The sequence below is a fragment of the Rhineura floridana genome, chromosome 8 (genome assembly GCF_030035675.1).
Source record: "Rhineura floridana isolate rRhiFlo1 chromosome 8, rRhiFlo1.hap2, whole genome shotgun sequence".
Classification (NCBI taxonomy): Eukaryota; Metazoa; Chordata; class Lepidosauria; order Squamata; family Rhineuridae; genus Rhineura; species Rhineura floridana.
This window is the reverse complement of record NC_084487.1, coordinates 15,234,474-15,261,231: the sequence shown is the minus strand read 5'-3', so window position 1 is coordinate 15,261,231 and position 26,758 is coordinate 15,234,474. Positions and strand designations below refer to the sequence as shown.

Genomic DNA, 26,758 nt, shown 5'->3' with positions numbered 1-26,758 from the left:
TCGTTTCTGAATTGCAAATATTTGCACCCCTTCCCCAGAATTTTGCTTTTTAGGTGTTCCAAGGTATGCCTTAAAATGATAAATGTTAAGATAATAAGTATCAAATTCATTACTTTAACATTTCTTCCTGTCCTTCACTATATAAAAAGAAACCACAGTGCTCACAACTGGGAATGCTGGGATACATTCAAATCTGGCAAGTATTTACTTTAGGATCCTGCCCTCCCACGTGCCCCCAAATTCATTGCAACTCTAGCTGAAAGGCTCTCAACTATATCTGCACTCTGCATGTGTGGGATGCTAGAATTTGAAAACAGGTAGAGCGGCTGCTGGCTTTTGACTCCATTAAGGGCTGTACATAACACCAAGTATATGCCTGTTAAGAGTTTGACTGTATTTGTTTTGTCCTCCTAATTATATTTGGCTAGACTTCCATTGTGATGACACTGCTTTCATTATGTCCATACATTAGGACACCTTTCTATTTGCATCCATTAATCCCTCTCTGCATTTCAGAGTTGGGATGATTATTTCATTTGTTATGATGAGGAGAACCAGTTCAGACAACTATTTTATTATGCAGCAAAGGTCTGCTCAGGCTGATCTTTCAGCTAAAACTTTATTTATTTATTAATTTATTTATTATTTAATTTATATCCTGCCCTTCCTCCCAGCAGGAGCCCAGGGCAGCAAACAGAAACACTAAAAACACTTTAAAACATCATACAAACAGACCTTAAAATACATTAAAACAAAACAACGTTAAAAACATTTTTTAAAAAAGCTTTAAAAACATCTTTAAAAAAGGGTTAAAAACATGTTATTAAAAAACACATATTAAAACTTTGGCATGCAGGTAGAAATTTGAGCAGTGCGGAGTCTAAAAACATCAAAGAGGCAAGCATTTCAGAAGACAGTCTTTTTATTACAGATATCTATAATTCTGTTGCTTGAAATCAAAATTACTGATACTGGGTTAACACCAACAAGCTACTTTAGGAGAGTTCAGCGGCTTACATGCACCCAATGGAATTTTAATATATATAGTTTTTGCATAGTGAAGGTCTCTGTGATAAAACAAACAGCTTTAGGAACTACTCTGTTCACAAGTAATTTGCCGTGTAGCCTTGAGAGTTGTGTCCTCTTTGAAAAAATGCAATTTCCAAGTCCCCTTAGATACATGGATCCTGTTCATAATTATGAAGTACTATTGTATAATTGCTAGGGATGGGGGACGTTTGATTCAGTTCACATTTAAAAGCAGATTTACCTAATTCACACTTACTGTAACAATATAGAGTGAAACACAGTTATCTGTTGAAATTTGCACTTCTTTGAATTTTGCAATGTAGTTTGCCAGCCAGGCAGTGTGTACAGAAATGCATATACAAGGGCAGAGTGCACATAAAATGCATATATCAATTAACATAGCATACAAAATGCATAATATTTAGGGGAAATTGCAAACAAAATGTGTAGGTTAGGAGAAATTCACGCTAAAATGCTGATGAAATTTCATGAGGACTTTTTAAAAAATTATAAACTGATTTGGAAATGTTGAGAACTGAACTGAAGCCTGGGAAAATGAGAAACTTAAAGGTTCTCCCACCCCTAAGGGCAAGCAAGTCTTTTGAATGCACCAATACAGGAAGTCATTATGACTCACCATGTATTCTGTCCACCCACATTTCAAAAGTGTGTGAGATGTAATAGGCTTCGGGTTGCCAGGCTCAGGGCCTGAGGCTGATCCTGTATCTTTAGGAGAAGAGAAAGTCAGCCAAGTGCAGGTGTTCTTGCAACTCTGTAATGAGAAAAACCACAAGGTGGAATTCTCCCTGCCCCCTGCACAACTGTTAAAGATACAGGATCAGTCTCAGGCCCTGAACCTGGCAACCCTAGATAGGCTGCAATCTTGATACATGTTAGAGGAATTACATATCTATCTACAGCTACAAATTCAGTTTGTGACATCACTATGAAAAGAAATGGAAGGGTGATTTTTTTGGGGGGGGCATCAGTCTCATGGTGATTTTGAGAATGATGTTCTCCATGAAGCAGCAGTTGCAGATCATGCAATCATCAGCACTATTACTATACAACTTGTTTTCTTGGATGATTGGAATTAGAGTGAAACCTATTTGTTCCCCAAGATTCTCAAAATTTGTTTACCTAAATTCTCCAATTTCCCAAAACCTTTGATGTTGGTTATTCTCCAAATATCCCCTGAATATTCTGCATTTTGCTGCATATCACTGCATATTCGATATCTGTAGTACATGACATTTTTTATTTCAAAACAGGGTTGGATATCAGTCATGGAATGACATGTGTGCCTGATAGCATTTGACAGATGACATGACATGACATGACCTCACGAGGACTGGGAAGAATCTCTTTGGCAGAAGTATGGCAAAACTCATAAGAGGGCTTTAAACTAAAGCCTCTGGGGGATGGAGATGATAGCTTAAATACCGATCCAAAGACAGCGGGTTGTAAATGCAATGATTTGAAGGGTACAGCAGACACTGGGAGGGAGAAAGGGATGCACGGCAAAGCTCACGGTATATTAACGGAGGAATCCAATCGGAACAAAAGAGACTTCTGCTGTCTATATACCAATGCGCGGAGCTTGGGAAACAAGCAAGGGGAGCTTGAAGTCTTAGTGCATCAAGGCAAATATGACTTCATAGGGATAACAGAAACTTGGTGGGATGACTCCCATGATTGGAATATAGCCATTCAAGGATGTAAACTCTACAGAAAGAATAGAAGCAACAGAAAAGGAGGGGGAGTAGCATTATACGTCAAAGACAAATACACCTCTATGGAAATCCAAGAGAGCTAACAAAGGGGTCAGGTAGAGACCATTTGGGTAAAAATAAATGGAGAAACAAATAAAACCGACATGGTAGTAGGTGTCTACTACAGACCCCCTGGCGAGGAAGAGGTGGTAGACGAGGCCTTTCTCAAACAAATCTCCGAAATCTCAAGGAGGCAAGAAGTAGTAGTGATGGGGGACTTCAACTACCCGGATATCTGCTGGGAGACAAACTCTGCGAAGCACAAAGCCTCCAACAAATTCCTGTTGGGGCTTGCTGATAATTTCCTCTTTCAAAAAGTAGAAGAAGGAACAAGGGGATCGGCAATCCTGGACCTGATCTTAACTAACACGGACGAATTGGTCACAGGAATTAAAGCAGTCGGTACCTTGGGGGAAAGTGACCACGTAATGCTGGAATTCATGATTCTGGGGAAAGCCAAAGAAGAATATAGTCAAACATGGACCTTGGATTTCAGGAAAGCCAATTTTAGCAAGCTCAGGGAAATGATGGGTAGGATCTCGTGGCTAGATAGACTAAAGAAAAAAGGAGCCCAAGACGTGTGGGAGTTCATGAAGAACGTATTACAAAAAGCGCAATCGCAAACAATTCCAAAGAGGAAGAAAAATGGAAGACATCGGAAAAAGCCAATGTGGCTACACGGAAGACTGGTGGAGGAGGTAAAAGTAAAAAAGAGCATGTATAAAGAATGGAAGGAAGGACGCATCACCAAGGAAGAGTACCGACAAGCGGCTCGGGCTTGCAGGAATAGCGTAAGGAAAGCTAAAACCCAGAATGAGCTGAGGCTGGCGAGGGAAGCGAGGAACAACAAAAAGGGTTTTTTCAGATATGTTCGAAGCAAGAGAAAGACCAAGGAAACGGTGGGACTGCTGCTCAATGAGGATGGCAAAATGTTGACAGATAACGAGGAAAAAGCAGAACTGCTCAACACCTATTTTGCCTCTGTTTTCTCCCAAAAAGGGAACAGTGTGCAACCTTGCATCGGTAGCAATCTCAGGAAGGGGTCGGGACTGCAGTTTGAGATTGATAAGGAGATAGTCAGGAAATACCTAGTTAACCTAAATGAGTTCAAATCTCCAGGGCCTGATGAACTGCATCCCAGAGTATTGAAGGAACTAGCGGATGTACTCTCAGAACCTCTTGCCATCATCTTTGAGAAATCCTGGAGAACGGGAGAGGTGCCGGAGGACTGGAGATGGGCAAACGTCGTCCCGCTCTTTAAAAAGGGTAAAAAAGAAGATCTGGGGAATTACAGGCCGGTCAGTCTGACTTCAATACCGGGAAAGATATTAGAACGGATAATAAAAGAGTCCATTGGCAACTATCTAGATGACAATGCTGTGATTAGAAGGAGCCAGCATGGGTTTGTCAAGAAAAAATCCTGTCAGACTAATCTCATCTCTTTTTTTGATCGGGTCACTGGCTTAGTAGATGGTGGAAATGCTGTAGATGTCATCTATCTAGATTTCAGCAAAGCGTTTGACAAAGTCCCCCATGACCTTTTGATTAGCAAACTGGTCAAATGCGGACTACATGGAAATACTGTCAGGTGGATTCACAACTGGTTGGAAAACCGTACTCAAAGAGTGGTCGTCGGTGGCTCTGCTTCGGACTGGAAGGAGGTTTCGAGTGGAGTGCCACAGGGTTCTGTCCTGGGGCTGATACTCTTCAACATTTTTATCAATGACTTAGACAATGGGGTGGAGGGAAGCCTTATGAAGTTTGCGGATGATACGAAACTGGGAGGGATAGCTGACACAATGGAAGACAGGAATAAAATCCAAAGGGACCTGGATAGACTAGAAAATTGGGCTAAAATTAATAAAATGAAATTCAATAGACAAATGCAGGATTCTGCATTTAGGCCACAAAAACAAAATGCACGGGTACAGGATGGGAAATACCCGGCTTAGCAGTAGTGTGTGTGAGAAGGACCTTGGAATTGTAGTGGATCGCAAGTTGAACATGACCCAGCAGTGTGATGCTGCGGCAAAAAAGGCAAACATGGTTTTGGGATGCATAAACAGAGCTATAGTTTCCAGGTCGAGGGAAGTAATAGTCCCACTATATTCTGCATTGGTCAGGCCTCATCTGGAATACTGCATTCAGTTCTGGGCGCCTCATTTTAAGAAAGATATAGACAAGCTAGAGCGGGTCCAGAAGAGGGCGACGAGGATGATAGCCGGTATGGAGAACAAGTCTTATGAGGAAAGGTTGAAGGAACTTGGCATGTTCAGTCTGGTGAAGAGAAGGCTGAGGGGTGACATGATTGCACTCTTTAAGTACCTGAAGGGCTGTCACATAGAGGAGGGTACAGATTTGTTCTCTGCTACCCCAGAGGGTAGGACTAGGTCTAATGGTTTTAAGTTGCAGGAGCGTAGATTCAGATTGGTCATTAGAAGGAACTTCTTGACAGTAAGGGCGGTTCGGCAATGGAACCGACTGCCTAGGGAGGTGGTGGGATCCCCTTCACTGGATGTCTTCAAGCAGAGGCTGGACAGCTATCTGTGGGAGATGCTCTAGCTGTGGATTTCCTGCTGTGAGCAGGGGGTTGGACTCAATGGCCTACAAGGCCCCTTCCAACTGTATGATTCTATGATTCTATGACAGATTACAATGACATGCGTGCCTGATAGCATTTGACAGATGGCGTTTAGCATTTCACTGCAGACAGTATGTAAGATTTTGCATGTAGTGTTTGCCAAAAGCGACCAAAAGATGCTAACAAGGATCTGAATTTATAAATTTATACACATTCACATTCATACACAGAGTGGCAAAAATTGAAAACTTGAGCAAGCTGCCTTAGAATATGTATGAATATTAATTTCAGCACTAGCTTGAATGGATTTCAGATAAAATTCTCAAGCAAAAGCTGCTTGCTGAATTTCACATTAATAGCCTTAAAGGGCATTGCATTTTAAGCAAATGAGATTGAGCAGCTTAGAGTCCAACATCTCTATTTCCCCTGTTTACTTCAGCAGTGATCCTTGCCAGTGAACCCTGTGCCTCACATTTGGCAGAATCTCAGCTCTTGTCTTTCTGAGCCACCAGGCAAGTACTCTCTAGTTTCTATAGGTTTCTTTTCATTTAATACGGTGGTCCTCCAGATGATTCCAGATGTTGCTGGACTCCATCTTCCATCAGCCCCAGCCAGCAGAGCCAATGGCCTGAAATTATAAGAGTCATAATCTGCCAACATCTGGAAGGCCACAGGTTCCTCTGCCCTGATACAAACCATGCATTTAAAAATGGAATATTTTGGCACACTCTTAGATTGCATTTACCCACATATCCAACTTTTTTATTCGCAGTAGTTTTTCCTTACTACCAGCAAAACTGGCTGAAAGGAAGGCTAGACTATACATTTGGACATCATGATAAACCATGGTTCATCATGCTGGGAACAAATAAAGTCTTTTCCAGGCTTGTACACAGCCTCCTCTCCTCCTCTGGCATGGCTGCAAGGGGGAGATCAGAAGCTTCTGCTTCTATTTTTTATTGATTACTATTTAATGGGTCATTCAAACCCTAAACTGTAGTTTATTTTCACTATGGATTGTTGAAACAAGGCAGTTCATAAACCACGATTAAGCTAGGATTAAGATTGAGCACAGTTTGTTGGGTTTTGATGATGTGACAAACCATGGTTCATCAAAAATAGAAGGGAAGGCTTCTGATCTCCTCATGACAGTACTGAAAGACAAGGGGGAAGTGTGTGAGCCTCTTTTCTCACACAAATAACCAGCGGTGTTCAAATGCAGTCTATATGTCCCTACAGATATTTTTTCTGCATTGCATTTAAATTGAAAGTACCATTGTTATATCTTTAATCCACATATAGGCAGCCTTCTCCATTACAAACCCCAGAGCCCAGGCCAGCTCAAAGAAAGTGGTGATGAAGGAAAAAGGGTGGAGTTACCATTCTCTCCTCCTTTGTGGCTACCAAAAGGAGAGGGTTGTTGTTGTTCTCAAGATTGGGCTAGGGCAGATATGGGGGACACATTCCATGTGAGTAATGGTGAGGGAAGATGGGAGTTCTGCTCCAACAATATCTGAAGGGCCACAGGTTACCCATGCCTGGGCTAGGGCAGTGGCATCACTAGGGTTGGTGTCACCCAGTGCGGTAACTCATGGAGTCACCCCTGCTTTTGTCCATTTTGCGGGCCTCTGGCTGCCTTGCTTTCTTGGGGGGGCAAGAGGGAAGCCGTCCTCTCCCACCCCGGTGGGGAGGGCTTGGGGTGGCCCCTGAACCAGGCTCCTTCCTCAAAGACCTCGGTCTGGGAGGAGGGGGCTGCACCCTCTCAATCCAGGCCTTCCCTTGCAGGAGGCAACCAGACTGGACCTGGCCTTGATGGGGCGGCCGGGAAGAGCCCTTGAGGTCTCCGGGTGCTTGCCGGGGGCGGGCCACCAGCAGGCCTCTGTCCTGCCTGCCCGGGCCACGCGAGCACATGGTGGTCGGGCCTGGCCCGGAGTTGAGCAGCCAATGGGCGCTGCACCCGACTTGATGTCAGAGCGGCGCTAGAAAAGTCGCGGAGCCTTGCGCTGGGCTGGGACTACAGCAGCTCCTGCCCAGATCATGGCTCCTCCCCCTCCTTCTCCCAGTTGCCCAGCCCTCCCCTCCTCCAGCGCTCTCGCTCACTGGCTCGCACTCCCGCCCCGTTCCTCGGTCCCCAGAGCAGCAGCTGCTGCTGCACCTGCCACCTGGAGAGGAGCACTCTCAGGCCAGCCCTGCCACGCACCTGGCCCGTCCAGCCAGCCTGTCGGCGCCCTGCCCCACGACTGGGCGGCTCTGGGTGTCACCCCCCTCATGGTGTCACCCGGGTGCGGTGTGCACCCCCGCACCCACGTAGTGATGCCGCTGGGCTAGGGGTTGCTATTTCTCTGAGAAGTGATGGGCAATGAAGGGTAAGTCTGAAAGGCTTGTTTGTCCCTTCAACCTTTGAACCTTTGAATGAAACTAACCTGGTTTGGCATCCTAATGAGACACCCTTCAAGATACCCCAGCGAAATTTTGCATCAACCCAATACAATGATGTTGCCTCTGTTCCCCTCCCGCTCCATGGAGATCTGTGCCTAACAGGATAAAACGTAATTGATGATACTGAGAACCATTCTACCCTAGTAGTTAGAGTATTGGGCAGAGACCTGAGTTCAAATCCCCATTCTGACACAAAGCATACTGGGTAAGTCTTCTGCCAATCACTGCCGGCCTAATCATGTGAGAATAAAAGATGGGGTCCATGGGCATTGCCTTGAGCTCCTTAAGAATGTGATACATTGCTCACTTTATAGGGCAGCTGCATATTTAAAAGGCCAGGGAATTGTTTGCATTTCACAAAACATCCTGAGCCCAGCCAGGGAATGAAACAGCTAATGCTACAGTGTAAATGAGTTACAATAAGTAAATGATTGACCTCTTCTCTTTTGCTCTGTGTGTGGCCAAAGATAAACATTTCAGTTGAGAGAGTAGTTTGTAATCACTGAAATCGTCACCCACAGGAGGACAAATATTAGGCTGGCCTCTGAAAACACAGTTGAGGGTTAAAATTGTTCTCAGAAGTGCCAGAGTCCCCTTCTTGCAGTGTGCATGAAAGAGTACTGGAGATGTATTATATTCTTTGTAACAAGCAGGTATATAGGTTGAGCAGGAACCACACACGCACACAGACAGCACTAGCCTGAAAGCAACTTTACAGTGGTACTGTACGTCGAAGGAGAAAAAAAGAATATGAATAAGTCACATATAAAAGGAAAAATGAGGTGTTTGACTTACCCGTACTTCATACAGGAGGAGAAGAACAGAATTTGTTTATCGGGTGTCTGCTAATGGTTATCAGAACTCATTCTGTCTGCCTGTTGCAGACATTGGCTTCGCTGTGAACTCTCAGGATTGAGGTCCCTAGATTGTGGGATTTGGATTTTTTAAATGAGAGGCCTTTTGCACAACACCCAAAGCAGCATTTGTGGGTGTGTCACATCAAATCACAGACCTGGACGGGACTGGTGCGTAGCAAGGGGTAAATCTGACCATTTCGGTTTCTTGCAGTTTCTTCTTTTCCTGCTCTTTTCAGTTCTTCGTATGTCCACGTAAATTTGTGGGTTTTTTTAAAAAAACACCCCCCCAAAAAAAAAAACTCCTCATGAAGATTGACCAGGGGTTTCCTGTGAATTTCTCCTAACGTGCACACTTTTGCATAGCAATTTCCCCTTCTATGATGCATTTTTGTATGTTATTTTCCCTAACATTGGCATTTTGATGCACACTGTAGTACATGCACTTCTGCACACGTTACTTGGCTGGAGAACTTTTGCGTTGCCTTTTTGGTGACTTCTTTGGTTCCTTTTCCATCCAAAGGTTAATTTATGTACAGGATTTAAGTTGGATCCATTTTCTTTTGTTTCAGGGCCAAGCTAAATGTGACAGGGTAGCTGCATAGATTTTTCCACGCATGCATGTGTCTGCACTATTTGCATAAAAAGTGGTGGGCGCATGGGAGGGGGTCTGTTTTTTTAATGTGAAATGGAGTGTGTGGGTGAGAGGAGACAAACCATACCTCTGGCCCATCTAACCTTGCTACACTTCAAACCAATTTCTCCTTAGCCCCCCTTACTTCTGATATCCCCAGTGGTATTTACTATCATTGGTGTTTAAAGCCCTAAATAACTTAGGCCCCAAATATCTGAGAGACCACCTCCTTTCTTACAGACTCTCTTGAGTGTCAAGATCAGCAGAGAGGGCCCTCTTGGTAATTCTGCAACACTCAGAAGTTCAGGGATAGCACATTTTCTGTGGCAGCCCCTATGTTGTGGAATTCCCTCCCCACAAAGGTGTGTCTGGCACCTTCTTCATATAGTTCCCATTGTATGCCGAAGATTCACCTTTTTACCCTGGTCTTTGACACCTGAGATATATAGGCAGGATTCATCTACCATATCCCATCAGTGCAAGGATTTCTGCCTGTGCAGTGGGACTTTCCCTCCTCTCTTCCCCCTGCGCCCTTCCCAAATCTGCATCAGAGGGTTGGGGAAACCGCTAGAACAGATTTAGATGACATGCACGAGGAAGAGAGGGGGACAATGTTCTGTTGTGCAAGCAGAAATCCTGATGGAACGAGAGACTTAGCGCTATGTTGGATACCATCTTATGTTTTCAGGACCCACCCTATTCCTGTGATTGTAATTTGTTTTAAACTGTTTTTAATATTGTGTTTTAAAGTTGCTGTAATCCACCCTAGGACCTTATGAAGAAGGGAAGGTAAAAAATCAAAATAACAACAAAAAATCTGGGCTGGATGGAAAGTGTTTGAAGGAAGTGCAATAAGGAAAGGTGAGGAAGTGGCTGGCAGGGCCGGTTATAAAGGGCGGCCAGGTGGGGCACTGGCCCGAGGGCCCCAGAGCTACAGGAGCCCCTGAAGGGCCCCTGAGGGGCCCTCCACTCCCCTTCCGCGATCTGCGATCTGCGGCACCATCCGCCTGCCCGCCATTCCCTTGCCTCACCTACCTGTCTCCTGTCTTTTACCATTGCCCTTAATGAAGATGGCGGCTACAGTTTTCCTAAGGTACTGAAGCCGCAGCCGCCATCTTAGTTGATGGCAGAGATGCGAGCATGTAGCACGCACATGTGCCATCAACAAAGATGGCGGCGGAGGCTTCATCCCCTTAGGGAAACCATGGCCGCCATCTTCATTAAGGGCAATGGTAAAAGACAGGAGACAGGTAAGTGGGGCTGTGGGGGCCCTGCTCACGAGCCACTCGTGTTCGCGCTCGTGCACACACTTTGGGGCCCAGGGCAAGCTGATGCCCAAGGGTCCCGGCATGCCTGGAGCCGGCCCTGGTGGCTGGTTCCACGCCCCATCATCTGGATACTCCATTTCATGTGCATGATAGATACCTCCACTTTATATGTGAAAAGGGGAGGCACATGAATAAAATGCCTGATCATAGCTAGTTTGGCCCTTTGTCTCACTCCACTGCTGCAAAATCGCAGTCAGTGCAAAACCTCTCTGGACCCTTCTGGAGTGGTGTTTTCTTACAAGTATATTTGGCAACATGACATGGATGCAATAATAGCACATTAGTGATGGATATACTGGACCATTCAGCCACAGCTTGGAAAAGTTACTTTTTTGAACTACAACTCCCATCAGCCCAATCCAGTGGCCATGCTGGCTGAGCCTGATGGGAGTTGTAGTTCAAAAAAGTAACTTTTCCAAGCTCTGCCATTCACACGGCATTCCACTTTATTAGTTGTTCTGCAAGACTCCGCCAATGTTATCGCATGACTGCTGTCTGGAGAGGCATTCTTGTGCTATAGCACAACAAAGGCAGGACAAAAGAATAAAAAATAAACTGGAACACTTGTGGTATTTAAAGTTAGAGGATTCCAGCAGGAAGTTACAGGACATGCACAGATTGGAAACAAAGCAGTGTGTCCTCCTGAAACCTTTGCAGGTGCAAACAGTACTGAAAGTGGAATCGTGTATAACCACCCCAATACCATCATGAGCCTAAACGAGATCAGTGCTCGTGCCGCTTTGGTGTTATAGAGAAGATATTCAATCTTCCTAAAAGAGTCTGGTCTCAACAAGGTCTTAACTACAGGTGATAGAAACTTTGATAGACGAACCTTACGGTCCCACTGCGACAGCCGACCGTAAGGTTTGGGATAATTGGTGAGGACCAGAGTTCTATAGTCAAGTTGCAGACTCCACTTCCTGATCTCTAATTTCGTTGTCCGGGTGCTTATAAAGTCATTGCACGGTGATGACCTGTTTATTGAGCATTCATCCTGATTTGTTTGCAAGGAGGTTTGCTGAGGTTACATCAAGGGAGTGTTCTCCCACACCTTCCAATGCACTTTCCTTGTGGCAAAAAGACTGATTTGGGGGGGGGAGTGGGTTTGTTGTGCAAGAGCACCAAATCAGCTTTAATGGTGCGTCATGAAGTTGCCAGTACATGATTGCATTGCGCCCAGAAGTGTGACAGCCTTGAAGCACTCTTTCTTCCTGTTAGGTCTGCTTAGGATTTCAGTCTTGCAAAGCAGGTATCCATGGAAGCAATGCCTACTGTAGTTGATGAAGCATATTCCCAGGAAAGTATGCACAGGATTGCAGTCATAGCCATACAGCCTGATCCTCCATATCACCTGCATAAGAAAAGTATGTTTACTGGGAGAAAGTCACCCTAAAATGCTGAAGAACTTTCATGAGGATTTTTTCTGAAAACTCACAAATTGTTGCAGAAATGCGGAGGACTGAATTTAAGATTGGGAAAATGAGAAACGGAGAGGACAGAAATGGACAGACTCTTTTCTTCCAACTTTTTGTTTCATCGTCATCAGCCTTCAAAGCTGACAAAATATATTCCGAGTAGTCAGTTCTAAACAAGAAACATTTTTTTCCTCTCTGCTGATGGAGGAGCTTTACTCTGGGATGTAGGGAAGGGGTTCAGATGTCCTCTCCCCCATGCATTGAAAGAGTATGTGAGGGACTCTATGAGGTTGCATAGACTATCCCCACCACAACCACACATGTCCATGTCCCCTGCTGTCAGCACTTTTGGAGTGTGCTGGAAGGGTCTTGATAAGTGTACTGATGTAATCAGTTAGAACTCCTCCAAACAGCGGGGGACCCTGGCCCACTCAGGGCCCCCCCACAATATGGAGGAGCTCTATGCTTGTACAACCATAGATGCACAGAGTCTCTTCTCTCACACACACGGGCATCAGAGATGTATGGCTACTACATGAATCCCTGGTGGTAGATGGCTAGACCTGCAAACCCTCACATGTTCTTTCAGTGTATGGAGAGTTTTGTCTGAACCTCCTAGTGTTTTATTTTCAGATATCCAAGTAGCCCTAGTGGAGCCTGATGGCTCTGATGTCAGTGGGGCAGTGAATCTGCTCTGGGCTTAAACTGTCCAAAGTCCTGAACCTGTTTTGGGAATAGGTTCCAGTACTTTGGACAGCTCCTTGAACGTTCAGACTAAAACCCGGAACAGATTCACTGCCCCATTGATATCGGAACCACCAGCCCCCACTGAGTAGCCCTAAATGGTTTTTTAAAAATATGTAGCTTCTTTCTATAACCACCAGCAGCCACAGGACCAAAGAACTGCCTTCCTGACATCCGTGTTGCTTATCTGGGCAGGGTTTGGGTAGGACAGGACTGGGTGGTGGTGAAGTTGGGGCTTTACAGATGCGCTGGCTGAAGTGTTGGGATGGCTTTGCCAGGGTGTCTGCACATGATGATGACGATGACGCACTGCCCCACCTGTCCACTTAAACTGCAGTGGTGCTGGTTTCAGGGGGTGACTCTGCCCCACTATGCCGGCTGCTACTGTCTATGACTTTTGTTTTATGCTTGTAACTATTTTATTTATTTTATAATTGCATATTATATTGTTGTAACCCACCCAGGGACCTTATGATAAAGGGCATGCAATAAATCAAAATAAGTAAATAAGTCCAAAGGCTCCCTCAAGCAGAACACTTGAAAACAACTGAATAAGGCTGTAAAATGAACTTGACTAGACAGTAACATTCTGTCCCAAAAATCACCTACAGAAATGCCAGTATTTAAGATTCTCCAGATATGAATGCTCAGTACCCCAGGGAAAGGATCTGACAATTAAAAGCCAATTAAATCTGAAGTATAGTTCATGACCCTCTGGAGCAGATTTTGGGAGCACCTGAGGGCTGGACAAGAGAGAGGAGAAACCAAAATCCTGTTGTCCAAGCAGATTTCCATTGTGCAAGCAGGCAGACATCACTGGATGTTGCCTTCTGTCTTTTAGCTGAGCGAGGTAGTAAATGGGATGGGTGAATATGTCAATTTCCATTTCTCTCACTTTCTTAAGTGGGTGAATATGTCAATTTCCATTTCTCTCACTTTCTTAAGTTTGGTTCTCTCACATTTCCACATCAGTTTGCAATTTTTAAAAAATGTCCTCATGAACATTTATCAGCATTTTAGTGCCTTTTTATGCAATTTTGCCAAATATACACATTTTTGCAAGGCAATTTTCCAAAATATAATGTGTTCTTGTCTGCTATTTTCGCTGGCATATGCACAGTTTACCCTAGCATATGCATTTTCTTTACATATTACTTAGATGGAAAACTGCCTCACAAAATTCACAGAAGTGCGAATTTGAAGGATGGCTGTGTTTTGGTTCACATATTGTTTTGGACAGTGCAAATTGGGTAGGTTCACCTTTAAATCCAAACTGAATCGATTTTCTCCTTCAACCTTAGCAGGTGGTGAATGGGATGGTTCCTCCTTTTGGAACATCTAACCCTATGCTTCTCCTCTGACAGTTGGCGGCATCTACACCGTGATCCAGACAAAAGCCAAAATCACATTGGATGAATGGGGGGAGAACTACTTCCTCATTGGCCCTTATTTTGAGCACAATGTGAAGACGCAAGTGGAAGTCTGTGAACCTCCCAACGCAGCAGTGAAAAAGGCAATGGATACCATGAAAGCCAGTGGGTGTCAGGTAAATGAGATCTTCCTTTTGTTTCCTGAAGCAACTGAGCCAACTCAGAGGAGATTAGCTCGGTCAGTTAATGCTCTTGTCTTCCTGCCAGACATACTTGCCTCGGTCAAAGTAACTCTTGATGAGGTTCATCTCCTCCCCCACACCCCCAATTGCACAGGTGTTAGCATAGCAAAGTCTATTTATTCCAGGTTATTTTTGAGAAAGGAAACTATTTATCCAATTACGCGTTTTAAGAGTAATTTGTCTACAAGTCTCCTTAATGGGATTTGGGCCTTGGTTTTCCAGTCCACAAATAATACAGTCAGATTTCTTAGCCTGCCTGCCTGCCTGGATAACTGTGTAATTATTTCATTCTAAAAATAAGTAGGTTTTTTTTTAAAAAAAATTGGTTTTGTTTTTTAAAAAGCATAAACTTCAGAATGTATAAGAAATAAGAAATGTACATACAATTTACATTTTCACTATATAATCTAAGAAAAATATTGAACATCTTCATTTACATCACAGAAAAGCTTTTATCTTTTAGTTAATCTAAATTATATTTATTCTGTATAAACTCAATAGAAGGAAACTATGCATAATACTACAGTTGTGTTCTCTCTTTATGTGAACAAATCTGGTCAATTTCACTTCCTCTGCCACTTTCCATAATTTAATTATCATTCCTTTAGGGGAGGGGCCTCCGAGTGACTCCACATTTTGGTGCCCCCAACATTTTGCAGCTATCAACATATTTCTCAATATCTCCTTCCACATATTAATCTAAATATCCAACTAAAATGACCATAGGATGAAAAAAATCAAAGGTACCTAGTGGGCTAGATCCTTACCTCCTCCATCCCTTGGGGGCCATTCCTGTCAATTACTTGCCAGTCAATCACCTACCATCATTATTTATTTATTTATTTATTTATTTATTAGTTTCATTTTATGACATCAGGTGGTAACTACAAATGGGTTCTCTTTCATTGCCAGTTGTCTGATTAGCACTGAGAATAAACTCTTCTAAGGTGTACTATTAGTGCCAATCAGCTGACCCCTTTGAAGTCCATTTGCAGCTGTGGTTTGCATTCAAACCACGTGGGCATGGCTTAGCAAAGATAGCCTCCAGGGCCAAATGGGGACTCTTGTCAGGTCTAATTCGGCTTGTTGCCTGGAAGCTCCCCATCACTGACATGAAGCCTCTTCTTCCAGACTGAATAATGGGCATTCCAGAGCTTGGAAAAGTTACTTTTTTGAACTACAACTCCCATCAGCCTCAGCCAGCATGGCCACTGGATTGGACTGATGGGAGTTGTAGTTCAAAAAAGTAACTTTTCCAAGCTCTGGGCATTTCTCATTAAACTGTTGTGTAATTCTTAATGTATTTGGCTGCCTTGTGCAAAAAATAAGTAAGTCAATACAAAAACATGTTGGCCAAAAAGGAGAAAAGGGGTAATATGCCCTTGAATAGGAAGAATGTATTCTACTGACAAAGAGCCATAGTGGAAAGTTGCTTTAGTGTCTATAGGACAGGGATGGAGAACTTGTGGGTGGTATCCCATGCTAGTTCTACTCAGAGTAGACCTATTGAAATTAATGGGCATGGCTAACTTATGACCATTAATGTCAATGGGTCTACTCTAAGTAGAACTCAGTTGGATACTACTCTGTGCTCTTCTAGAACAATGTTCTTCAACTTTGGGTCCCCAGATGTTATTAGACTCCAGTTCCCATGATTCCTTGACCAGTGGCTAAGCTGGCTGGGGATGATGGGAGTTTAGTCCAGGAACATCTGGGGACTCAAGGTTGAAGAACAGTGATCTAGATGTTGCTGAACTGCAATTCCCATCACCCCTGACCTTTTGGCTAATGGGAGTTGGAATTCAACAACATCTGATCTAAAGGCATGTGATGCATCCATTTTGCTGAAACTAAGCTGGTCTGGGACTGGTCAGTGCCTGGATGGGGACCACTTGGGAACCGTATGCTTTCTTGACATCATGGGAGAAAAGGTGACATATAGATGTAATAAATAATACATCACAAATTATGCAGGACAGGGTTAGGCTGAATTGACTTTTTCTAGGTCACCAACCAGTAAGGTTCATGGTTGGTATGAACAGTAAGGCATTAAGGACTAAGCACACTTATTGAACATGTGTGGCACTGTGGGTCTCTGACACTGTTGGAGAACCATCAATATAGTGTGTTAACCCAGCAGAGCTGTCAGATGTTTTATGGCTGTTCTTATGATTGTTTAATAGTGGCAAAGGGATCCATGTCTATGCAAAAAAAGTGAGCTAGTATGATGCTGTTTTGCTCTTGAGAGAGCGAACTTTTAAAGAAATATCGTTCCCAAAGGCATGTTTTTTCAAGGCTGAGCCAGCAGTGTTTTGCAATCTACTGAGGACAAAGTTGGGTACTCTTACTGTAATTCCTACAGTGTTGCTCCTCCTAGACTATTTGTGGGTAGCATTCCAGTGGTCCTGGCATGACAACCTATTGCACACTAGGAAGGGGAGAGAAATTCAGTTCAGTTCACATTTCAAGCCAAATCAATTTGCACTTTCCGAAACAATATGAGAACTGAAACAGAGCCAGCCTTCAAAATGCACACTTACCCGATGCAGTTCCCTAACCATTGTTTGTGAAAATGCATATATTAGGGGGAAGTGTGCCGAAAAATTAATATGTGAGTGAAAATAATATACAAAAATGCATTATATGACAAGAAATTGCTTGCCGAAAATGTGTACATTAGTCAAAACTGCCTACAAAATTTGCACTAAAATGCTACAGAATTTTCATGAGGATTTTTTTTTTTTAAGCTCAAATTGCCGCAGAAATGTGGAGAACTAAATTTAGGATTGGAAGAATGAGAAACTCATTGTTGCCCTTGTAGAACTCAGCAGGGAGGAGGATGGGGACAAAACTAGATTTAGTTGGGTCTGCCTGTCATTGGCTCTGGCGCCACCTACTGTTGGTCTTCCAGCCTTCCACTCTACCTGTCATGGCCCCGTCAGAGGACTCATCAGACAAGGATGACTCAGGAGTAACAGCAGCAGACCCAGAAGCAGCAGACCCAGAAGAAGAAATGGAGGAAACTCCTGAGAACCCAGCTCCTTCTCCCCCTCAGCTGCAGAGCACCCCGGACACAGCTGAAGCCCTTCAGCCAGACGCAGCCAGTGAACAGGATACTCCCCCCTCACCTGCAGAACGTAGACAACAGAAGGTCAGGCAGAAGAGGGGCAGGCCTGTCCACTTAAGGCCAAAACGCTGATGGCTCACACCTGCTGACAAACCTGCTCCTTAAAAGTCAAACCTTGGCTTCAGCTTGTTGCTGACTACAATGTTGGGCGTGGCTTTGTGTGTTTCTAGTTTCACTGAATCTTATCTTGGACTGACCTCTTGGCAAGTGAACCCGGACCTCTACTGACCTCGCTTCTGGACTTCTGGCTTGGCACGTAAGCTTAGGATGGGCCTTGCCCTTATCATGCTTCATCCTCGTTAGCCTGGCAGATTTACGACCAGACTGCTAGCTAAGGACTTTCCCACCCTGATAACTACCCAGGAATTTCCAGCCCCCACCGGCACTGCTGTCTCAGTGCAGAGCTGACACTACCAGCCCCAGTGGGCACCAGCCACCTCTGTGGAACAGTAATATGCAGCTACAAATAGCCTATTCTTTGCTTTTGCAAATCAAAAGCTACAGTCATTTGTTGCTTATTGTACAAAACACAGGCTGTCTAACCATTTAAACCTCAGGAATGATGTACGTCCCTTTGGCATGTTTTTTCCAACTTATCACTAGGAAATCGCAGAGCGAAGAACAGGTTGCCTTGATTTCAGGGGGTCAAGCAGTGAATGTGGACTTGTCAACCTAGCAGGTTAACCTACTTTGAAAAACTTTTTGAAAAAGTTGCTGCGACTCCCCATCGGCACACCTGTGGCGCTGCTTCGTGCCAACGTAGGTCTTCCCCCAGTTAGGGCCCGGGTCCATTGTGCCCTACTTACATTCTGGGGAATTATAACAAAGTCTCCAACAAAAGTAGTTGTGCAAGCCTGCTACCACTCGGCCGCTGTTGATAAGAACTGGGTTTCCAGACTTACAAACATCTATCAGCAGTACCATATATCACCCCAGAGCCTGACCCCATTTAACAGAATTAAGCTACGGGAAGCAATCTATGGACATTGTTCATGGATGGATAGACTTGTAATCACTAATACAAAATTATCCTAGTGGTATGGTATATTCAAACACGATCATAAACGGACGAAATACCTGACTTACCCTATACCAGCCCAGTTGAGACAAGCTTTCACCGCACTCAGATTTCAGTTGATGCCGAGTGCGGTCCTGCTAGGTCGCTACAGCCAGACACCCTGGGAGCAATGACTGTGTATCTGTGGATCACCAGCGGTGGAAGATCTACCTCACTACCTGCTGGAATGCCCTCTATATTTACATCCCAGGACCAAATTCTTAAGTGAACTGGAAATTCATCAGGGATATTTTCAACAAATACACCTCATCCCGTTTCTTTTATCAGACAATGATTTTAGGGTTACCTATAGGGTTGCCCAGTTTGCCCTAGCGGCACAAAAACTCCAAGCCAAACGCGTTGCTGAATCGGAGCTCGACAAGGGGTGACAGTATACATATAAATCACTACTTAGCTACTGGATTTTATTGAATGTAGTGCAAGGCCTGTTGCCCTCACACACAACAATCACTTACATGTGCCGACTATTTTATTGTTTTAATGATGGCTCTTTTTAAAGATGTGTGATGTTTTTCTTTTTTCTTTTTCTCTTTTTTTTTATGTTGCGATGGCTTATGGCTATGCAAATAAATTTCTACTACTACTACTACTAGTAGGTTGATCTTAACATTTCTGCCTCCCTTTAACAGGTGTATTTTGGCAGGTGGCTGATAGAAGGAAGCCCGTATGTGGTGCTGTTCGATATAGGGTCAGTGGCTTGGAATCTGGACAGGTGGAGAGGGGAATTCTGGGATGCCAGTCATATTGGAATTCCTTACCATGACCGAGAAGCAAATGACGCACTCATCTTTGGGTCGCTAACCGCTTGGTTCTTGAAAGAGGTATTGTGTTAAGGTTTGCATATTGCACTGTGCACATAATCTGTTGACTCCCTTTACGTACATTTGTGACTCAGCTGAGCTGCTGAAGAAGTAAAGAACAAAACTGGAAGGCTTCAAACCTATCTGGTGGCCATGCAAATATATATAACAGCTTTTTGGAAACAATGTTTAAAAATGATCAAAGAGATAAACTGATAAAGAAGAAATTGTTCCTTTTAAAACCTGCAGCTCTGTTGCTTGGTCTATTTGAACATTTAATGAATAATATTAATCTTTAATAAACAATTTGCTTATTATAGCACAAAATTGGAAAAACTGGAGTTGAATTTTATTTTAGTGTTCATTTATTTATTTTATTTATTTATAAAACTTATATCCCACCCTTCCTCCCAGAAGGAGCCCAGGGTAACAAACCAAAACACTTTAAAACATCTTTAAAGCACTGTAAAGCATTTTAAAAACAAAAGACTTTGAAACATATTAGCACAAAACATCTTAAAAACATCTTTTAACTTAAAAAAAAAATCTTAAAAAGCCATTTCAGCACAGACGCAGACTGGGATAAGGTCTCTACTTAAAAGGCTTTTTGAAAGAGGAAGGTCTTCAGCTGTTGTTGTTATGTGCCTTCAAGTTGATTACGACTTATGGCAAACTCTATGAATCAGGCGACTTCCAATAGCATCTGTCATGAACCAGCTTGTTCAGATCTCGTAAGTTCAGGTCTGTGGCTTCCTTCAGTAGGTGCTGAAAAGGTCTTCAGAGAAGAAAATGTCTTTGAAAAGTCTTCAGTAGGTGCTGAAAAGATAACAGAGATGGCACCTGTCTAATATTTAAGGGGTGGGAATTCCAAAGGGTAGGTGACTAAAGGTCTGCTTCTTATGTTGTGGGGAACATATACCAGTTGTGGGGAACCTCAGGTCAGGGGATCAAATGTGGTCCTCCAAGACTTTGTGTTTGGCCCTCAGGCCATACACCTTCTTTTTTGCCTGGCTGAAATGTGTCCTTCAACACTGATGAATGCTTCTTGCTTCCCAGTATGGAAGATAGGTGTGTGTGTGCATGCATGTGCAGAGTTTGGAAACGTTACTTTTTTGAACTACAACTCCCATCAGCCCAATCCAGTGGCCATGCTGGCTGGGGCTGATGGGAGTTGTAGTTCAAAAAAGTAACTTTTCCAAGCTCTGTGTGCGAGTGTGTGTGCGAGTGTGTGTGCGAGTGTGTGTGCGAGTGTGTGTGCGAGTGTGTGTGCGAGTGTGTGTGCGAGTGTGTGTGCGAGTGTGTGTGCGAGTGTGTGTGCGAGTGTGTACTCACCTACTGTACAAAGGTAAAATTTACATTCATTGCTCTGCCCACTTTTGCCTTTGGCCCTGCGCACCACTGGCATGTGGCCCCTGGAATTTTCCCAGAAGGGAATGTGGCCCTCGTGCTGAGAAAGGTTCTCCACCCCTATGTGCTGCCTTTCAGGACAAGTATCCTCCCAAGGATTTTTTTAAAAATCACTCATTTCCAGAGACTTTGGGAAAACTGACAATCCACACTCACAGACAGTTAGAAGTATTTGTGATATACTGGAATAGAATTAAAACTTACAAAGAAGTACATGAAGACTTATAATCCTTTTTGAATATATAAATGATAATGTCTATTCTTTTCATTTCTGATGACAGTAACCACATTAATGTTTCTGTAGTGGTAGCCAACTAAGTCCTACTCAGAGTAGATCCAATGAAATAAACGAACTGAAATTAGCCATGTCCATGCATTCCAAGGGGCCACCTCTGAGTATGACTAACATTGGATCCAACCAAATTTCCTGCTCTTCTTCCTAGTAAATACACATGGTGTATTTAGTCACATTGCTCTTCCTCCTGGTAAATAAAGGCTTTAACAAAGCAGGATTAGAATGAACATGGCATGCTTTTAATGCCCTTACCTTTTTCGATTTAGAGAAAGGGGACATACAAAATCAAATGGATCAAATATCACATTGTTATCCCAGTCTGCATCTGTACTGGAATTCTTCTTAAGGTGTTTTTATCATTTCATTACTTGCTGTTTGCCACCCTGGGCTTCTCTGGGAGGAAGGATGGGATACAAATTTAATAAATAAATAATTGCTTTCTTTCCCCTAACTCTTTCCAGCTCTCTGATCAATTTGAAGACAGGCCTAACGTCATTGCCCACTTCCATGAATGGCAAGCAGGGCCTGGGCTGATCCTCTGTAGATTCAGGAAGATCCCCGTTGCAACCATCTTCACAACTCACGCTACCCTGCTGGGAAGGTACCTGTGTGCTGCAAGCATAGACTTCTACAACCACCTGGACCAGGTAAGGAGGGTGGCATTTTCCTGCTTTTCCTTCTGCCCACATTGTACAATATGTTCTGCCAGCTCACTTAGGGAACAAGTTACCTGATCAAGGGGCTGGACAAGCTCCCTTTTGAAGAAAGGTTACAACTAGGTATGGATGGATCTGTCGTTTTTGGTCCTCTCCGTTGCTCACTTTCTGAATCTTAAATTTAGTTCTCCATATCTCTGCAGCAATCTGCAATTTTGTTTTTAAAAAAATCCTCATGAAAATTCTTCAAATTTCTCCTAATAAATACATTTTTGTATGCAGTTTTGCCTAATATACACATTTTGCAAGCAGTTTTTCCTAATATTACACATTTTGTATGTTATTTTCACTAACATATTTATTGTTATGCATACTTTCCCCTAATATTTGCATTTTTATAAACATTGTTTGGTTGGAGAACTGCATAGGAAAACTCAGATAAGTTTGGATTCCAAAGGTTGGCTGTTTCAGTTCTCATATTGTTGTGGAACGGGCAAATTTGAAAAAATTGGCTTTCTATGCAAACTGAACTGGATTTCTCCCCCATCCCTAGTTACAACATTTGAGGCCAGGTACGGGCAAAAAAACTGGCAAGTCCCAGTGGCTCATTACATGGTGTGATATAAACGTTGCTCACATTTTCACTCATTCATCTCACTTTCGATTTCAGATTTTTTCTTAAAAGAAGTAATAACACAGAGAGAACACAAGGACAGCCAGAATAATAAAAAATGGTAGCAAAACAAAATGCAACACCATAAAAATCATATTACACAATCTACTGCTTCTGTACTGAATTAGGGTCCACCTCCACTATACATTTAAAGCATTATTTAGGCACTTTAAACAGTCATGGCTTCCCCCAAAGAATCCTGGGAACTGGAGTTTGTTAAGAGGGCTTAGAGGCCCCTATTCCCCTTACACAGCCACAATTCTCAGAGTTCCTTGGGAAGAGGAATTGAACCACTCTCCTCCCCCTGTGCATGCCCTAAATCCTCTTCTGAGGGTTCCCCCAACCCTTTGGGACAGATTTGGGGAGGTCAGGGCACAGAGAGATACAGGTGGGATAGGTGTTTTGGATCCACAGGAAGCTCGGCCCCTTGGATTCCCCAGTATGGAGTGCCGCAGGGTTAGTTCTGTCCCCCATGCTGTTCAACATCTACATGAAATCGTTGGGTGTGGTCATCCAGAGCTTTGGAGTGCATTGCCATCAGTACGCTGATGACACGCAGCTCTATTTCTCCTTTTCATCTTCAGGTGAGGCTGTCAATGTGCTGAATTGGTGCATGGCTGCGACAATGGACTGGATGAGGGCTAATAAACTGAGCCTCAATCCAGACAAGACTGAGATGCTGCTAGTGCATGGTTCTTCTTACCAGATGGTGGATCTCCAACCTGTCTTGGATGGGGTTGCACTCCCCCTGAAGGAGCAGGTTCATAGCTTGGGGGTTCTCCTAGAACCATCTCTGTCACTTGAGGCTCAGGTAGCCTCGGTGGCACGGAGTGCCTTCTACCAACTTTGGTTGGTGGCCCAGCTATGCCCCTATCTGGACAGGGATAACCTGGCTTCAGTTGTCCATGCTCTGGTAACCTCCAAGTTAGATTACTGCAGTGCACTCTACGTGGGGCTGCCTTTGAAGACAGTTCAGAAACTGCAGCTTGTGCAAAATGCAGCGGCCAGATTGGTAACAGGGACCAAACGGTTCGAACATATAAAACTGATTCTGGCCCGCTTCCATTGGCTGCCTGTATGTTTCCGAGCCTGATTCAAGGTGCTGGTTTTAACCTATAAAGCCTTACATGGCTTGGGACCACAATACCTGATGGAACGCCTCTCCCAATATGAACCCACCCGTACACTACGCTCAACATCAACCGCCTTCCTCTGTGTACCTACTCTGAGGGAAGCTGGGAGTCTGGCAACAAGGGAGAGGGCCTTCTCAGTGGTGGCCCCCAAATTATGGAATGATCTCCTTGACAAGGTATACCTGGCACCAACATTGTTATCTTTTCGGCACCAGGTCAAGAATGTCCTCTTCTCCCAAGCATTTTAGCATGTGTTTTTAAAAATGTGTTTTTTAAATTTGTATATTTGTTTTTAATATTTTTAATTGTTGTAAACCACCCAGAGAGCTTCGGCTATGGGGCGGTATATAAATGCAACAAACAAACAAATAAATATTCAGTTCGCTCATTTCTCTCAGCTTTTGCCAACCTGGTGCCCTCCAGATGTTTTGTCCGACGGTGCTGATGGGAACTATAGTCCAAAACATCTGGAGGACACCAGGTTGATGAAGCCTCCACTAACTACAATCTGATTTGGAATATTTGGTCTGAGTAGCCTCCAAGAATGTCAAAGTTGGCCAAATATTCCAGGAATTCAATGGCCTTTTAATAACCCAGTCAAGAGTCCTTTAACTCTCTGTGTTTTTGTGTGGCTGTGTATGCTGCATCGGGGGGGGGGAGCTAATGGGATTCTATAGATCATGGATGGCATCACATGGATATTTAAAGGGTACTAGTACAGGAAATGATGCCAGCTTGTTCCACAGAGGCTTACAGGGCATTAAAGCTCTTTCCAACAAATGTTAACATTTAGTAAGAGATCAGCTGTCTTAATGAGAGCGCCTTTGGCTGTGAAAAGGTCACCCTGGCCCAAAAGCTCAACAGGAAGGTGGGGTGGCGGGGGAAAGCAGAAGGGTTGATCTCCCAAACACTCATGACACAGACAACGCAAATGGGCAGGTCTGTAGGAGATTTCCTCGCCGCTGCCTCTCGGTAAAAGACCATTAAGGTCAAGCGAGTGATTTGTCCGATAATAAAAGACTCCCAGTCCCCGGAGCATGCTAGTTTGCTTTGACCTTTTGAGGGAGGCAGACATTTCTTGAAAGGCCAGATCACTACTTGATTTCCCGCTACTAAAGTACAGATGCGTTTGCTACCAGGGCAGCTGCTTTTCTTGTTTTCTTTATTCAAGCAGTTGGAACTGGGGTGCATGATTTGCATTGGTGTTGTGTGAAAAAAATACATGCTCTCCATCAGCATTCAGGAGCGCTCAACACAGGCAAGCAGAAAAGGTGGTAGCAGTGATAGATGAGTTCTTTTGAGGGTGGGGAGGAAGGGGGAATCGCATACCAAATACACTGAAACCTCACGTTGTTGATTGGCAGCCCCACACAGCTAGATTGCACAGTCAACAGAAGACTGTATCAGGCCTTCTCCATGGGCACGGTGAATGTGAGTACTCGGACTATGCCAGCTGAAAAAGAAATGCCCCTGGCCTATGGGTGTAGAACCAAAGTCTGGGATAAGAATGCCCCTGCTCATGTGCAGGTGTTCTAAGTGACTGGAGACTCCTGTGTGATTGCGGATTCTTTGGGGGGAAGGGCGGCAAGCTCAGTGGCAAGACCCTGGTTTGTACACAGAAAGCCTCAGGTTCAATCCCCAGCCTCTCCTGGCAGGGCTGGGAATGCCCCCAATCTGAAGCCCTGGGGAGCTGCTGCCAGTCAGTGTGAACCAATGACCTGACTTTGCCTAAAGCAGCTTCCTATATCCCTATGATCTAAACTCAGTGGGACTCTTGGGTGATATGCCTGTTTGGTGGGGGGCAGGCAGCCAGCATGTGGATGTTCTTGTTGGCTGAATCACAGTATCCAGTCTGTCCCCATGTTCTGATCTGCTTCACAACTAACCTCAGCTCTCCTCCTGTCCTGCCCAGAGTGAGACTCACAAGATGGAGACGAGGATGGAATTAATTCCTGTTTTATTAAAGTAACATCGAAGGCAATACGTTTCATGGGCACACTGTGCTAGCTGACTACAATCCTTAACTAGGCTACCTAAGTACACTCTGCAGCATGTGAAGAAAGTTGACTCAGCACCCAGGTCAGGGGGGCGCAGGCTTAAGTAGGAAAGGTCTTCGCCTGTAATCTCTGACTCCTTCGAAAACTCTCCCTCTGACTGAAGCGCTTCTCCCGGCGTCTGGCGCAGGGCGAAAGGGGGCGTGCCACCACTGGCTCATCTGACAATACAGTCTCGATAGGTGTCGACTCGGCTTCAGGAGGTGGGGAAGTGCTTGAGGTGCCCAGAGGGGAGCTCAGGGGAGGTGGAGTTGGCGTGTGCGCCAAGACATCCCCCAACGGCCCTATTGTGGCGCCTGGAACTTGAGCGCGGTCTTCTTTGGTGGGAGAACTGTCCATGGGAACTGGCACAGTGTCAACAACACCCCCTCCTGCCTCATCCTCGAAAGTCTCAACACCCTCTGATTCTTCCCCTTGCCGTAGCGGCCGGAACTGACGCTCATCCACCCCCCCTCCTTGATCCTCCTGAGGGAGCTGCGGCTTGACACACCTCCACAGTATTGTAAGATGACATTGGTTGTATGTTGGGAAATGTTTGTAAGAAACGTCTAAAAAAGGGCTGGCCCAGCCCAGTAGGCACTACTGCAGGTATGGGGAACCTGGAGCCCTCCAGAAGTTGTTGTACTACAGCTTCCATCATCCCCGACCATTGGCCATACTGGCTGGGGCTGATGGGAGCTGGAGCCCAACAATATCTGGAGGGTCGCAGGTGCACCATTCCTGGGCTATGAGATGGGCTGCCATGCTGTCTTTCTAGCTGTGGTGGAGCTGTCCTTGCCGGAACTGGGATGGAGTAGGGTGGGGCACCAGCGAGGGTGGGGGAAATGCTGGATAGAGGACAGCTGATGCAGAGACAAGTGCGCTTGCTTCCAACACCATGTCCCATCCTAGGCTTGGCCACCAAAGCCACAAGAGTGGTACAGAGGTAGTAGGGATGGGGAGAAATTCAATACAGTGAGCATTTAAAGCTGAATTTATCAAATCCACACTTTACAAAACAAGAGAGAACTGAAACACAGCCATCCTTTGAAATTCAGACGTATCTAATTTTGCGATGCAATTTTCCAATCAGTTTTTACAAAAGCGCATATATTAGGGGAAAGTGTGCATAACAATAAACATATTGG

General features: G+C 44.4%; 1 protein-coding gene across 2 annotated transcripts in view; it reads left to right on the top strand.

The window, feature by feature from the left end:
* The window catches only part of GYS2 (glycogen synthase 2), a 65,385-nt gene that overhangs the window by 1,771 nt on the left and 36,856 nt on the right, over positions 1–26,758 (top strand). The window contains exons 1-4 of one of the 2 annotated variants that reach the window (XM_061638370.1): positions 8,472–8,860; positions 14,161–14,342; positions 19,243–19,434; positions 21,577–21,762. In XM_061638370.1, coding sequence (XP_061494354.1) covers positions 8,770–8,860; positions 14,161–14,342; positions 19,243–19,434; positions 21,577–21,762 — 651 coding nt within the window. In that variant the 5' untranslated portion in view covers positions 8,472–8,769. Of the gene's footprint in view, positions 1–8,471; positions 8,861–14,160; positions 14,343–19,242; positions 19,435–21,576; positions 21,763–26,758 lie in introns of those variants that run through there. The other variant, XM_061638369.1, reaches the window with a different exon arrangement.